Below are 16,513 nucleotides of genomic sequence, written 5' to 3'. Positions count from 1 at the left end.
CTGCAGGGCTGGGGTGATATGCTGGGTCTGGGGACAGTAACCTATCTATCTGCACACTGGGGTGATATGCTGGTTCTGGTGACAGTAACCTATCTATCTGCAGGGCTGGGGTGATATGCTGGTTCTGGTGACAGTAACCTATCTATCAGCAGGGCTGGGGTGATATGCTGGTTCTGGTGACAGTAACCTATCTATCTGCAGGACTGGGGTGATATGCTGGTCCTGGTGACAGTAACCTATCTATCTGCAGGGCCGGGGTAATATGCTGGTTCTGGTGACAGTAACCTATCTATCTGCAGGGCCGGGGTGATATGCTGGTTCTGGTGGCACTAACCTATCTATCTGCAGGGCTGGGGTGATATGCTGGGTCTGGTGACAGTAACCTATCTATCTGCAGAGCTGGGGTGATATGCTGGTTCTGGTGACAGTAACCTATCTATCTGCAGGGCCGGGGTGATATGCTGGTTCTGGTGACAGTAACCTATCTATCTGCAGGGCCGGGGTGATATGCTGGTTCTGGTGACAGTAACCTATCTATCTGCAGGGCCGGGGTGATATGCTGGTTCTGGTGGCACTAACCTATCTATCTGCAGGGCTGGGGTGATATGCTGGGTCTGGTGACAGTAACCTATCTATCTGCAGAGCTGGGGTGATATGCTGGTTCTGGTGACAGTAACCTATCTATCTGCAGGGCCGGGGTGATATGCTGGTTCTGGTGACAGTAACCTATCTATCTGCAGGGCCGGGGTGATATGCTGGGTCTGGTGACAGTAGCCTATCTATCTGCAGGCTGGGGTGATATGCTGGTTCTGGTGACAGTAACCTATCTATCTGCAGGGCTGGGGTGATATGCTGGTTCTGGTGACAGTAACCTATCTATCTGCAGGGCCGGGGTGATATGCGGGTTCTGGTGACAGTAACCTATCTATCTGCAGGGCCGGGGTGATATGCTGGTTCTGGTGACAGTAACCTATCTATCTGCAGGGCCGGGGTGATATGCTGGTTCTGGTGACAGTAACCTATCTATCTGCAGGACTGGGGTGATATGCGGGTTCTGGTGACAGTAACCTATCTATCTGCAGGGCTGCGGTGATATGCTGGTTCTGGTGACAGTAACCTATCTATCTGCAGGACTGGGGTGATATGCGGGCTCTGGTGACAGTAACCTATCTATCTGCAGGGCTGGGGGGGATATGCTGGTTCTGGCGACAGTAACCTATCTATCTGCAGGACTGGGGTGATATGCTGGTTCTGGTGACAGTAACCTATCTATCTGCAGGGCTGGGGTGATATGCTGGTTCTGGTGACAGTAACCTATCTATCTGCAGGGCCGGGGTGATATGCTGGTTCTGGTGACAGTAACCTATCTATCTGCAGGGCTGGGGTGATATGCTGGTTCTGGTGACAGTAACCTATCTATCTGCAGGGCTGGGGTGATATGCTGGTTCTGGTGACAGTAACCTATCTATCTGCAGGGCTGGGGTGATATGCTGGTTCTGGCGACAGTAACCTATCTATCTGCAGGGCTGGGGTGATATACTGGTTCTGGTGACAGTAACCTATCTATCTGCAGGGCTGGGGTGATATGCTGGTTCTGGTGACCGTAACCTATTTGCAGGACTGGGGTGATATGTTGGGGTCTGGTTAACCTATCTATCTGAGGGGTTGGGTTGTTATGCTGGGTTTTGGTGACAGACTACTTTTAAAAGGGATTGTGCCATTAAGGAAATGTAACGTCTATCCCCCATTCCTCCACCATAAAGAAGGAGGTGTCGCTGGAGAGAGTTCTCAGGCAGCAGGGGGGGACGCCCCCATTACTCATTAGCATACCGGTTCTAAGGAACGAGGGCGCGGAGACCACGTCTTAAGGTAAGAGACGAATAGACTTTCTAAAGCAGAAAAAATACCGATTTAGCGGTCGAATCCCTTTAACACTCAGATTCATCTTGGCTAGATTATTCCTATATTTTGTAATTAAACAATGGGACAAAACGAAAAGCAAAATTGCAGTTTTTATTTTGAGAACTGCTTGGAAACAAGAGATTGCCGGTCTCCTGCTGGGGATATGGTTCATGCTTGCCGAAAATCTAATATAGAGGAAAATGTCCCATGGGCATATAATACACCACATACTGGTTCTTCGTGTCGTCTGCAGCGCTGGATGTGGTTTAGTGTCATCAGCGCAGTTACTGGGCTGTGAAGGGATTTCTCCTTTAATATCGGTCCTTATTAATAAAAGTTGCAGGTATAGAGTAAAAGCAGAACAAAAAAATCACAAGGGTGTCGGAGACTCGGAATGTGGCGGCTTCCAGCACAATGCAGCATGTGCACCGCAGCATTTTAATGTGGTGAAATCAGCTCTTTTTAATCTTTTGATAAATGATGGATGATCTGAGCAGACCCAGCAAGTGCAGCATATGTGGAGGGGTAGGACTACAAGGATGATTGAAAGGAGTTTCAGCGGCCGCTCGGCACCTGGAAGAGCTAATACAAGCCTACAGAAATTGAATTATGCCGCCTGCATTCAGATATGAACGGCTGTGATAAGTGATGATGCATTGTACAGGGATCTCAGCAAGGCGTGGAGAGGAGAAGCTACAGCTATGACCATGCCTGGAAATAAATGCATGCAAAGCCAGGATTGTGCAATTTCACAAGACGTACAGAAGACCATATTACACCTCCCTTCCTGGCTTCCACATAGGATGTTCTAAATCCTGGACAACCCCTTTAAAGAGGACCTTTCACCACCTCCAATAACTCCAGCTCTTCACATCATTTAATAGCTGCTGCTCCACTGACTTTGGCACAGTTGGAATATTTTTTTTCTCTAGCCCCCATCGTTCCTGAGCAATCAATGCTGGTAGCTTTGGTGCCTGATATGTTATTTAGGCTCTGTCCTGTTAGGAGGGCGGGGTCAGGCAGGAACAGACAAGGGGGTGTGATTCTGAGCTCTGACACTGGCTGCCTCTGATTGGTCATCTGAATCACAACCCCTGCCTGACCCCGCCCCCTGACATTACAAAGCTTAAATAACACATCAGGCACCAAAACTAACTGCACTTATTGCTCAGGAATGGTGGAGGCTAAAGAGAATATTCCAACTATGCTGGAATCAGTGGATCAGCAACTACTAACAGATGCTAAGAACTAGATTTGGCCAGATCCATCAGGATATAAGGGGTTAAAGGGCAAGTATGCTTTCTGATTGATAGTGTGGGGGCAATATAATGATCAAATGTCTATAGTGCCCCCTCCCCTGGGGTTATCTGAAGTAACAGGGAGAGGAGAATAAATCAATCCATTCTTCTCCTCTCCCCCGCATACTGTCAGCGGCACGTGTTCTCCTACACACTGGGTAAAGGCATGAGCTTGGTCTTATTTTAAGGATAAGATCAGAGCTTTATACCCCAACAGCTCTGGGGCTAGAACCATTTAACCCTTTCTCGACATCCGCCACGCTATAAAAGGAGCCGAGCGGCCACTGTAGCTGTCAAGTCTCTGCCGTATTATACAGCAAGTTCTAGGCAGCCTGTAATAGAAGTGCTAGTCATTTGCAATGCATTAGTGATCAGACTCCCTGGGAAAGGAAGGGGGATGTTAAAAAAAAATAAAAAAAAAATAAAAGAAGATTAAAAAAAATTAAAAACTTTAAATTTGAATCACCGTCCTTCCCTAGAACACTTATAAACATTAAAAAAAATTGTAAAAAATACTGAGACACACATACACATTAGGTATCCCTGTGTCTGAAAACGCCCGCTCTACAAACTTATTTTTCCTGCATGGTGAAGGCCATAGTGGGGAAAAAAATCAAAAAGAACAGAACCGCTGTTTTTTCACTGTTTCACTTCCGATAAAAAAAAATTGAATAAAAAGTGATCAAAGTGATAGATCAAAAAAAATACATCTGGCCTTGAAAAAAAATACGCCCTATGTATCCCCGGACACGGAAATATAAAAAAGTTACAGGTGTCAGAACAGGACGACTAACTATAATGTTTTTTTGCAAAGTTTTTTTTTTTTTTTTAAGGGGTTAAAACGTAAATAAAACCATATAAATTGGCACCGACCCACAGAATACAGGAGACCGGTCATTTTGGCTGCGCAGTGAAAGCCATAAAGACAAGGCCCATAAGAAAGTGGCGCAAATGCAGTTTTTCTCCAATTCCATCCCGTTTTGAAAAATTTTTTTCCAGCTTTTCAGGACATTCTATGGAATATTAAATATTAAATTGTATCATCAGGAAGAACAATTTGTCCCGAAAAGATATGGCTCTGTGAATGGAAAAAAAAAGAAAAAAAAAAGTTATAGGGTTTGGAAGACGGGGAGTCAAAAACGAAAATTGAAAAATGCCTCCGATGGGAAGGGGTTAAAAAAATATAAAATCACACCCACATCACAGGTTCTAGCCCCGCCCCCAGCGACACAACACTAGCAACATAGTAGCTTTTTAGTAGCACTTTGGGCTATTAAAACAAACAAAATGGAAATTAAAAAAAAAAAAAAAAAAAAGCAACACATTTTCCTCCTTTTTTGGGTACATTTTCATTTTCCCGTGACTTTGTCTACAGGTTGGTGTTGGCGCTGAGCCGCTTATATTTAGTCAATTGCTGTTGTGGATGATCTGCCTGCTCCCGCGTCTCAGCTCTGCTACATCGCTGCATATGTGCAGCATACTCAGTTGTATGCACATCTTTGCATATGGAGAGCGTACTGAGCTGTGCTACAGTGCTGCCTAAGCTCTGCTACATCTGGCCATTTGGATTATAGGGGTGTTCTTATGTCAGTGTCTGAGCAGCTTCTGTGTTACAAAGGGCTGAATGGATGGTACTGAAATGTGCCACAGTTCAACCCCCTCCCCTATCAGAGGCACAACAACACATTCCCCCATTGTACTGAAATTCTACACCCGATATACTCCTCTTGCCCACACACAGCCTGCATGTTCTGTAGTCTCCTGATCTTCTATGAGACTCCATTTTCTTTCAGCTTTCACACTGTCCAGCTTCATCCTATATAGCTCCGCCCACTGCCTAGCATGAGCCTATCCTAGAATGGTTGAAGGACCTGTGATGACGTCATCACAGGTCCTTTAGTGTTGTGCGAACCTACATTTCTTCACTGCGGTTGTGTAGTGACGTCATTTACCGGGATTAAATGTACCCTATGTTTTAATCGGGGTTCTTATGTATGTAGCAAATATCATGCAAATCCGTTCAGCCGTTTTTGCGTGATTGAAGAACAAATATCCAATATTAGTAGGATGAAAAAATAACAATAAATCTCTATGCACACATGTAAGACTTTCATTGCAAACCTATTCAACATTTTTCTGAACATGTTTTTGCAAAAAAAATTATCAAACTAGTAAAATAAATGTCACTAATGTGATTCCCGCGCATCCGCGACAGTCTGTTATGTGAGTTTATTACTCGCTCATTAATATACAGTTCATAAACTATCTGAAGAATGGAAACAAATACAGTGTCGGGGAAGTCATAACCGCCTTCGCTCCGTTCCGACACAATGTTCATTCTCGCTTTTATTTTCTAAAGGCTTCATAAACTTTATACAAGGAAATCAGCCGTCATTCGCCGCCGCGTAGATCACATTATGTGACATATTAAGTGACTTTTAAAGAAGCCGGTAACAGCCTGTGATTTCCACGTTTTATCACCATAAATATTGCGCAGCGCCGCGGTAACATCGCTCCACGACGGGCCGATGTAAATTATATAATCAATTTGTATGCAAATATAAGAGTTATCAAATAAACCGCGGTAATCTCTGGACTCGCCTCCAGTCCGTGTCAAACACTTAGTGTTATCTTTGTTTGCTCTCCGGCCTGGAATAATGGCGCCGCGCACCTGGAAGGAGGCCAGCGAGTCTCAGCCATGCTGATCAATAAAATACATAGCAATTTCTTGTGTCAACAGAATAAGGCTGTGGATGTGCAGCCGTGCGAAAACTGTCAAAGGGCTGTTATGTGGAATGAGAGGTTTGGCCGACGCACAGGTCTCTGTGGCCTCCGTGTTGGGCCAACTGGTTAATTACATGGGCCAGCTGGTTTACAGAAATGGGAGCACATCCCAGTCATGGCAAAACATGGGCACAGCGCACAACATGCGCCAGTCTGTAATCTATATCTGGTAAAGAGATCTTCTGCTGAGAGGTTGTTAGGCAAAAAAAATAATAATACAAAAATAAAAAATGTATATATATATATATATATATATATATATATATCCTACTAATATTAGTTTGGATGTTTGTTCCTCAATCACACAAAAACAGCTGAATGGATTTACATGAAATTTGCCACATACATAGATATGAACCCCGATTAAAACATAGGCTATTTTTTATCCCGGTAAATTACATCACTACACGACCGCAGTGAAGTAATTTAGGTTTACACAAAACTAAAGGACCTGTGATGACGTCATCAAAGGTCCTTGAGCCATTCTCAGATAGGATCATGCTAGGCAGTGGGCGGAGCTACACACTATTTTGTGGGCGGGGCTATATAGGATGAAGCTGGACAGTGTGAAAGCTGAAGAAAATGGAGTCTCATAGAAGATCAGGAGACTACAGAACATGCAGGCTGTGTGTGCGCAAGAGGAGTATATCTGGTATAGGGTTTCAGTGAGTATGACGGGGAATGTGTTGTTCTGCCTCTGATGGGGGAGGGGGGAGAACTTTGGCACATTTCAGCAACATCCGTTCAGCCCTTTGTAACACAGAAGCTGCTCAGACAATCACATAACAAAACCCCAGTAATCACAATTGCCCGATGTAGAGGAGTTTAGGCAGCGCTGTAGCACACCTCTATAGGCTCTCCATATGCAAACATGTACATACAGCTGGGTATCCTACGCATATGCAGCGATGTAGCAGAGCCAAGACGCAGGAGCAGGCTTATCGAACTGTGGCAAATTTCTGCAACACCCGTTCAGCCGTTACCAACACAGAAGCTGCTCAGACACTGACATAAGAACACTCCTCTAATCCAAATGGCCAGACGTAGCAGAGCTTAGGAAGCACTGTAGCACAGCTGAGTGCACTCTCCATATGCAGAGATGTACATACAACTGAGTATGCTGCGCATATGCAGAGATGTAGCAGAGCCGAGACACGGGAGCAGGCGGATCATCCACAACAGCAATTGGCTAAATATAAGCGGCTCAGCGCCTACACCAACCCGCAGACAAAGTCGCGGGCAGATGCTAGTATAGGATAAATTCACCCATTCCAGTTCTTATCATCTGTTAATAGTCACCGATCCACTGATTTCAGCACAGTTGGAATTTTCTCTCTAGCCCCCACTGTTCCTGAGCAATAAGCGAAGGTAGTTTTGCTGCCTGATGTGCTGTGTAAGCTTTGCAATGTCAGCTGGGCGGGGTCAGGCAGGGGTGTGTGATTCAGAGAATTACACCCCCTTGTCCGCTTCTACCTGACACCGCCCACCTGACAGTAATGAGACAAAATAGCATATGGCGCACCAAAAATAACAGCATTGAGTGTTTGGGAACGGTGGGGGCTAGAGGAAAAATTCCAGCTCTGTCGGAATCAGTGGAGCACATATTGATTGATGCAAATAGCTGGGCTTGTTGGAGGTGGTGAAAGGTCCTCTTTATAGTCATGCTTTGGCACTGGTAGCATTGATGGAACTGTGGCAATTAGTGGGAAATAGTAGAACTTTGTCAGTGGAAATTTGAGTTAGAATCTCATGAGCCAGAAGACGAAATGGGAATGTTGTCAAGAATAGAAATACAACTACCAGGCAACAATGCAACTATGGAGTCAGAAACAAGATCAAAATTGGAGACAAAAATACACAGAAGCCAGAAAGGGAGTAAGGAGCCAAAGGGCATCTGAATAAGATGATGTCAAAATATTGGAACGGAATGGAACATTGGTGGACGCTCGTAATACAAAATCCGTCATGTGCACGAAGCGGGGAAGACATGTCCATTTGCCTATCAATTAGATGTAACTGTTCAGAGGACTTTTGGGGGGGTTGATGGTGCACGGAAACAAGGCAAAGTTAGTAACAGGTTGACAAGACAGCAGAAGGAACTCAAAAAACTCCAAATGGCAAAGGAAACCATCAGCAAGGAAAATTACCATTTGTCAAAATACTGACAAAAAAAGAATAAAGAATGTATACGATTCCTGGGTCTTCTATAGACCATAATTTGGGGACCCAGGTAAGAATTTACTACAATTAATAATTCACAATACAAACCTAAGACATGTTTAGTAAGTGCAAAACCTCGGAATACACACCGTACAACGCCCGAGACCTTCCAGGCTCCTTGTCTCTAATGTGAAAAAATGACTGGCGCCTCCTCGACCTCGGGTCAAATGATATTATAAAGGAGATTCATCCTTCAGACGGAGGCAGTGGGAGCCTCGTGTGAGCGCAACACCAGCAGAAATCGCTTTACTAACCTTTGCAACCAATCACATTTACTATTTGTTCCAGAAAACATTTTTACATGACGTGCCCCACTGCTCCGACTTTTTTAGATATAAATCTGTTTCCTCTCCTTGCAGCCATCTTGGTTATTATAACTATATCACAGCAATGCCATGAATGTATGCAGAATGACCTGGGGCGGGCGTCCGGGGGCCATGATGTGCTGCTTATGTTCCCCGCTCTATTCTATGCAGATTGGGGGGCATTATTTTAAGTATTCACTTTTTTTAAAAAAAATAAATAAATGTTATTGTCCTTTTTTCCTGTATTGATATTCTCTGCTGAAAAATGTCATTTTATATTTTATATCTTTATAATGGCTGGAGAGGATTTGTGTTTTTTTATAAGGATACAGAGCTCCAAATCCTCGGCACATCTATAAATTTAAAGGTAAAGTGTCACCAGGTTTGGGGTCTGGCCATAGGCTGCTCGGACTCAGGGTCTCAGATTTAAAGACCGCAGTTCAGTCTGCTGCTACAGTTTGGTCCATATATATTTGGACACTGACACAAATTTTAGGGTTTTATCATCTGTTTACTGAAACCTATTCAACTTCTAGTTACATAATGGACACGGGCATAAGGTCCAGACGTTCAGCTTTCATTTCAGGGTATCCACATTAAAATTGGGCGAAGGGTTTTAGCAGTTTCAGCTCCTTCAGCAGCATCTGGTGAGGTCAAGACTTCAGGCAGTCACTGCCAACAAAGGGCGAACAACCAAGGATTACAAATTAACATTTTATTTACAATTATTATTTAATTTCTCCAATTCCTTTTGAGCCCCTGAAATGAAGGGATTGTGTAGGAAATGCTTTAGTTCCTCATATTTTTATGCAACAATATGGTTCAACCCAATGAATTAAAGCTGAAAGTCTGAATTTCGTCAGAATTGTTCAGTGCAAAATTCATTGTGGCAATGCACAGAACAAAATTAGAAAAATGTTGTCTTTGTCCAAATATTTCTGCATCTAACTGTACGTTCACTCAGTTCCATACATTTTATTTTGCTGGAGAAGTTTTATTTTGCAGCTCCGGCAGATATCTGAGCCATGCACCTTGTGCAAAAGAAGCTGAGAAGACTACAACTTGTTTCATTGAAAAGGTTCAGTGAAAGCAGGTGTATAGACAATGGCGTCAGTTGTGCATGGCGCATGCGCCAGGAACTGCCAGAGGTGACTGATGACTCTTCCGTGGTTTAAAATACTTATTAAAATGGACAAACAGGACCAGGTCACCAGGTTTGGAGCAGCATATACACATGATGCTGGTTTAGGTGCCCCATGCTTGTAACAGATTCCCCTTTAAAGGAGCTGTCGCACCCTGACAACTTATTGCCTATGCACACAATAGGAGATGTGTTTGATCACGAAGGGGCAATCCTGCTGCTGATAACCTCAGCAATCACAAGAATGGGGGTTCACCTGTCCCCTATTCGAATAGAGCAGTGGCCGCATGGGTCTTTATTAACCCACTTTCTAAGGTGGTTTTAACATGCTGGACCTAAGAGTTCCAGTCTGACTATATGCCCAGGTCACACAATCGGAAACCAGCATCTGGCCCTGCCCGGCCTCTGCCACCTCCCTACTCTCCATTTTTCATATGGGGTGACAATAGTTAAACAACCGCCCATAGCATAGATATCTAGTGGTGAAAACAGGAGGGAGGAGGTGGAGCAACTCAGGGGCTGGCTGCTGGTCCCAATTACATTATTACAATAATAATAATTGCATAATGCAAAATATAATGGGGAAAAAAATTCTTCAATGTATAAACCAGCCATGCGCTCCCTCGGTGTAGACAAATGGCCACTTACTACATGCTGATATAGCTTCAATAAAAGATCTGATGAAGGGGTGGCACTCATAGAGTATCAAAAATAACCCAAAACGCGTCATCTTTTACAATAAATCTTCTCTTGTCTACATATCCGTGTATCGATATTTGTCTACACTGAGGGAGTGTGTGGCTGGTTTATACATTGTGGAATTTTTTTCCCCATTATATTTTGCTTCATATATTCCGACCCAAGAGTCGTCGCCGGTGGACGCTGCCTATTATACTCGGTCAATATTCCTATTTTGCGCCCTACCAGGCGCAACAAGAGCTCGACTTGAATTGGAATTTCCTGAGGTTTCAAGGTCTCCTAATAAGCGCGGCCATACTTGATCAATTGCGTTATAGAATAATTGTATAATACCATTTTAAAAAAATTATAATGATTGAGTCGTATCTTTTTTGGTTCTATCGTTGACTCGACAATCCTGATATTTCTGACTATTAATTATTTTATAACACACAATGTATCACATTTATTAATCATGTAAATCGTCTCTTTATTATTTTATAGTATTTGGACTAGACATTGGCGATGCTCCGGCTAATAAGTCTACTCCGTATGTCTTATCTAAGACTGCTACCTGTAACCTTCTCATCATGGTTGGCCTCCTGGTCTTTCCCAATGGTTTTATATCATCTCATCCTTCTCATTTACCTTTCCTTCTCCTGCTATTGTCTCCATGTTCTCACACATGCATTGCCGGTATGGAGTGACCAAGTTAAATGGGTTGTCCAATGGGGAAAATTATTTGATAAGACTCAGAATGGTTTGATAAAAGTAATAGGCACCTCACCAATCCTCCACCGATCCATCCGGGTCACCGAGCCGTCTCTGCTTCCTAGTCCCTCTTAATAGGACTGCTCAGGTCAATCACTGGCCACAGTGGGACCAGGAGGCTTAGACTAGCCTAGAACCCCGGCAGCATTACAACCAGAGCAGACGGGAATTAGTGAGGAGCCATTTCTTCTTTTAGGCTTTGACCCCATTCTGAGCCTTTATAAAATATGTTTGCCACCTGGACAGTCAGTGCTGTGTCAATGTATTAGAGGTGGCCTGAAACCGCTACGGATATTGGCCCGGCCACTGCTGCTAGATAGCAGAGGTGGTTGGAAACGTAGACAATGAGCTGTATGCATTGAGGAGACATAATGAGTAGGAACTGAGAAATGGTGCAAGACAGATAAAGCAATGTATCTGGTAAAACTGTTGAGTGAGCGGAAAGGAGGTCTGTTAGCAAGAAAACCACTAAACCAGCTCCAGGACCTTATAGTGCCCGATGCCATGAGGAAAGGCCGATAATTAGTTTGAAGGATAGTCACTTCAATTTTATGAAATATGTAAATTAGCGATTCGGGGAATGGCTGAATACATCCGCGCACTGCGATCTTCTTCTTTTTGCAGTCCTCTACCCAGCAACATTGCGCTGAATCCTGAAGCTTTGTGAGTGCGAGATACTGCACATACACGACTCCCGTCATCCTACACCTGGAATCAGAGTAGGCCGGCATCATGCTGAAGATGTAGGACAGACCACTGTGATTCTGGATGTAGAATGACATGAGTTGCGTATGCGCAGAATAGTGCACCTTGCAAAGCCAAACTCCAGGGCTCGGGAGGAGGTAGAGCAGCACTGGGCAGAGGATTCCAACAAGAAGATCCTTTGCAATTTGCAAATGAATAAAAACAAGCTTTTCATGAAATTCAAGCGACCATTATGCAAACTAATTCTAGGCCTGTTCACATGACACCGAGCACTGTAAAGTACTGGGGCTAGTTTAATGGCGATTTTCTTGCTGACGGACTACAATTATAAATAGGATCCTGGAGATGGAAAAATCCCTTTAATGTCCTTGCAACGTTGGAGTACTCCTTTAATTCCATTGGTTCCTGCCTTCTATAATCACAAACCTGATGGCATTACATAGTAGCGCACGCGAGGGATGACGGACGACCTGTCCAGCCATATCAGTGTGGTGCATTTTTTATGACCATAGAAAAAAAAATAAAAAAATAAAATATGACGTTAGCCTTAGATATGATGCCTACGGTGGCGACTCTATGTATTTAATGCAAGCCATAAAAAATAAATGGCAGCAAGTCGCTGGCAGCTGTGAAAACAAGCAAGCCATTTGTGTGGAAGAAGAGGCGCATTAATGATGCATGGTGCAGCCTGAAATATTCATACTGGGGGAGGGGGGCGCTGTAAGAGTTACGACGGGCTACAAAAACATCCCGAGCACGGCCATACTTTCCCGACGATTCATCTTTATCAATAGGAGATAGAGCGCAGCACATTGCCTCACTTTACAGCCTCCTGAGAAGAGGTCCCTGTAAAGCAAGTATATGGCCACCATGATTTAGTAGTTTTCTACACGACGTAATGGAGATAGCGAAAGAACCTGCCGGTATCTGCATCCAAATATCACAAGGACGCCTGCAAATAGCGGAGGCGGCCATTGCACAAGCTAAAAGTTAGGTCCATTCAACGGCATAGGAAACGGCGGCATAACCGGCCCATAGAGGGGTGCAGTAAGGGCTCAGATCTAAGAAACGGGGTCACTACATTACCTTGTTCTGGAGAGATTTAATAAACTAATAATCGAATGACAGAAACTGAAACTTTGGATCCGTGCAGATGAATACGACGAAACTTCTGGGACTTACAAATTGATGGTCTGGATCAGTAGAGTCCAATACCCAGGACTCCCACTGATCAGCTGAGGTCATGGCGCTTCTGAGGGTTTCTCCTGTGCCGATGAAGTCACATTTATTGGTCACATGACGCAGCAACTAAGTCCTTTTTAAGTGAATTGGGCTGAACAGCAATACCGAGCACAGCTCCTGTATAATGTATAGTGGTGTGCTTGGTAATTGGTGGACACGTCGCAGCATTCTGTGGGGGGTCCCAGGGAATGCACCCCCACTTAAGGATAAGTCATCAATAGAAGTCCCGGAAAACCCTTTAAAAAGGGGGTTGTCCTACAATAAGAACTTATCTACAGGATAGGAGGTAAATATCAGATTACTGGGGTCACACATGCATGGTTCTACTTCATTCAATCTCTGTGGGATGGAGACTGAAGAAGGAACAGCGCACGCCCAAACTTAGATCCATTGACCTGGAGGACACACAACCCCTCCTTATGGTGCAGAGATCTCAGTGGTAGGATCAGATCACAGGTTATGTGAAAAGTTGAACGATCCGGATCGGAAAAGATCGGATTCTGATTGGCGATCGAGTAAATTTCACGATTATGATCGGAATTCCGACCCGATCTTTTCCATCGGGGTCGAGATCAGAGGTTATCTCAAGATCGGCTCAACCCTAAAAGTGACTTTTCCCATAGGGAAGCATTGACTAGGGTTGAGGATCAGGATCGGGAAAGATCGGATTCCGATCGGTGATTGAACAAATTTCATGATCGAGATCGGCTGGAAAATGATCGGAAATTGGATTTTAAAAATTGATCTTAAAATCTCGAGATCGGCTCAACCCTAGTGGTGATCGTGGGTATGATAAGTCCATATTGGAATATTACTGCTCTGTGACTTCTAACAAGTTGCGCTATGACTAAGAGGTATACACACCTCGAAAACGCGTCAGCGGCTTCTTCGCACAATGTAGGTCTTGTATTGTCTTCATCGTTTTTGTTTCACCACAATTTCCTGTTTTTTTATATTTTTGTTACAATCTGGTAAAAGCGCAATGTTTTTTACAAAGCTTCATTAAAAGCTAAGTTTTAACTTATTGGACTGTTTGGTGCTGGATTATCTCTTTATTTCTTTAATCATATTGTTGCCCTTGTCCGGAGGGTTTATCCCTGCACCACATTTATGGATATTTGTGATTGTTTTGGCTGTGAACAGACTTCTGCGTTTTTTAACAAATTGTGTACCCGTGTGCCCATCACATGACCATGGACTGATTTTTATCCTTTGGAAATATTTCACTACCGATTCCTTCTTGCAGTCAATGGACAAAAACTTCTACTGCCTGTCTTAATTTTTTTCACATCTTGGACAACGCCATTAAAGCTACAAATATTTCTATACATCCAAGAACCGACGGCCGCCATCAATAACACTGAGATCTCCGTGGACACACATGTATTCACATTACCTGATTCTTCATGTACTCACCCCGAGACAATAGTAATTTTACGCTCTCGTATTTCCCGTACTGGGCTGCAATAAATAAAGGTGTAATGCCAAAGTCATCTTTGCTCTCCTTATTCACTCCATTCTCCAGAAGTAGCTGAATGAGGTCAGTGTGTTCCTGGAAATACCGAGGCATTAAATGAGATCAAACACAGCGGCGAATAAAATCATAGTAAAGGCGCAAAAGAAGGAAAGCGCTAAAGCAGCCGAATCCCGGCAAAGGCGGCTCATGATGGGCCGAGCTCTACAGCGTCAGGTATCGGATGTTATTGGCAGCTGCTTGTTACAGGAATATAAAAATACACACATATAGTATATCACATTATATAATTCTAATATAGATAGAGAGAGAGATGAGTGAGCACTTTTCGAAACAGCCGTTTCGAGTAGCAAGCTCCTATAGAAATGGATGGAAGCGGCCGGCACGCAGACTTTGCCGGACGCGGCCACTTAACCCCCCACGTGCCAGCTATGTCCATTCATTTCTATGGGAGCGTGCTACTCGAAACGGCTGTTTCGGATAGTGTTCGCTCATCTCTCTCTCTCTCTCTCTCTCTATATATATATATATATATATATATATATATATATATATATATATATCACATGACTGTACATCACATGATCATAGACTGTACATCACATGACCATAGACTGTACATCACATGACCATGGACTGTATATCACATGAGCATGGACTGTACATCACATGACCATGGACTGTATATCACATGAGCATGGACTGTATATCACATGACCATAGACTGTACATCACATGACCCTGGACTGTATATCACATGACCATGGACTGTACATCACGTGACCATGGACTGTACATCACGTGACCATGGACTGTACATCACGTGACCATGGACTGTACATCACATGACCATGGACTGTACATCACGTGACCATGGACTGTACATCACGTGACCATGGACTGTACATCACGTGACCATGGACTGTACATCACATGACCATGGACTGTACATCACATGACCATGGACTGATTTTTATCCTTTGGAAGTAAGAAAATGAATGACAGCAGAGATCTAGAAAACCGTGAGGAACTGCTACAGAAACTATATTGTATTGTAAGTTGTATCATTTTGCAATATACAAACAAAAAAAATTAATTCGCCAAAACTGGACAAGCCCTTTATCGGGATAAACATATTGACGACTTATCCTGGGGATTGGGGAAGGATCCAACACCTGGCACCCCCATCGCTCAGTAGTATATACACAGAGAATGGAGCAGGGAGCAGGCAGCGTGACCTCTGTGTAGTGACTGAACTAAGCGACTGCAGCTTTGTTCCTATTCCAGTGAATGTGTGATGATCTGCAGTAACCTGTTCTGGCCACTACACAGAGAACAGCGCTGTCTGCTTCCTGTTCCATTCTCTGTGTATATATTACTGAGAACAGCTGGTCGATGGGGGTGCCAAGTGTTGGATTCCCACTCATCTGATATTGATGGCCTATTCTTAAAATACAGCACATCAAACTGAAAACATGGCAGAAATCCATGGGTCAGCCTGAAGATTTCTGCTGCGGATTCCAAAAACTCTAAAGGTGCTCGGTCTAAATACAACCAAATGCAGGACAGTTCCTACAAAAAAAAAAAAAGAGGAGCTCTTGTAAGATGGAGAATGTGAACAGCGGACCCTCCCCCTCCCCCCACACGCGCGCACTACAACTAACTCACAATTCACTAATGTTGTCTATGAAAATCTGAAACACCCCCGGAACTAGAAAAAGAGAGAGCGCCCCCTAGACTCAGATTGGTACAATGAGGGTTGTTGCTTTAGCACAGCCGGCACATGGGATGATTCCCTAAACCACATGTCGCAGCACGTTTTGCTTTCCAGTACTGATAGTGTTTTGCAGCTTACCATAAGTGAAGCCTGATGAAGCGGGTTCCATCCTGAGTAAGAATGGGGTCCATTCACATTTGCTTTATATCTCAGCAGCAGCTTCACAACAGCTTCACACCCGCTCTCCACGGCTGCGGTAAAGAAGGAAACGCGTCA

The 16,513-nt window shown here is 43.9% G+C and overlaps 1 protein-coding gene across 2 annotated transcripts in view; it reads right to left on the bottom strand.

The window, feature by feature from the left end:
• Positions 1-16,513, bottom strand: part of ASB3 (ankyrin repeat and SOCS box containing 3) — a 77,502-nt gene that overhangs the window by 33,733 nt on the left and 27,256 nt on the right. For both annotated transcript variants that reach the window (XM_075266981.1, XM_075266982.1), the window contains exons 4-5: positions 16,376-16,488; positions 14,463-14,598 (exon numbers count right to left, since the gene is read on the bottom strand). In XM_075266981.1, the coding sequence (XP_075123082.1) occupies positions 14,463-14,598; positions 16,376-16,488 (249 nt within the window). The remainder of the gene's footprint in view (positions 1-14,462; positions 14,599-16,375; positions 16,489-16,513) is intronic.

Source organism: Leptodactylus fuscus, chromosome 3 (assembly GCF_031893055.1).
Source record: "Leptodactylus fuscus isolate aLepFus1 chromosome 3, aLepFus1.hap2, whole genome shotgun sequence".
In the NCBI taxonomy this organism is placed as follows: Eukaryota; Metazoa; Chordata; class Amphibia; order Anura; family Leptodactylidae; genus Leptodactylus; species Leptodactylus fuscus.
Note: the sequence above shows the minus strand (reverse complement) of the source record. Positions and strands in the feature narration are given on the sequence as shown.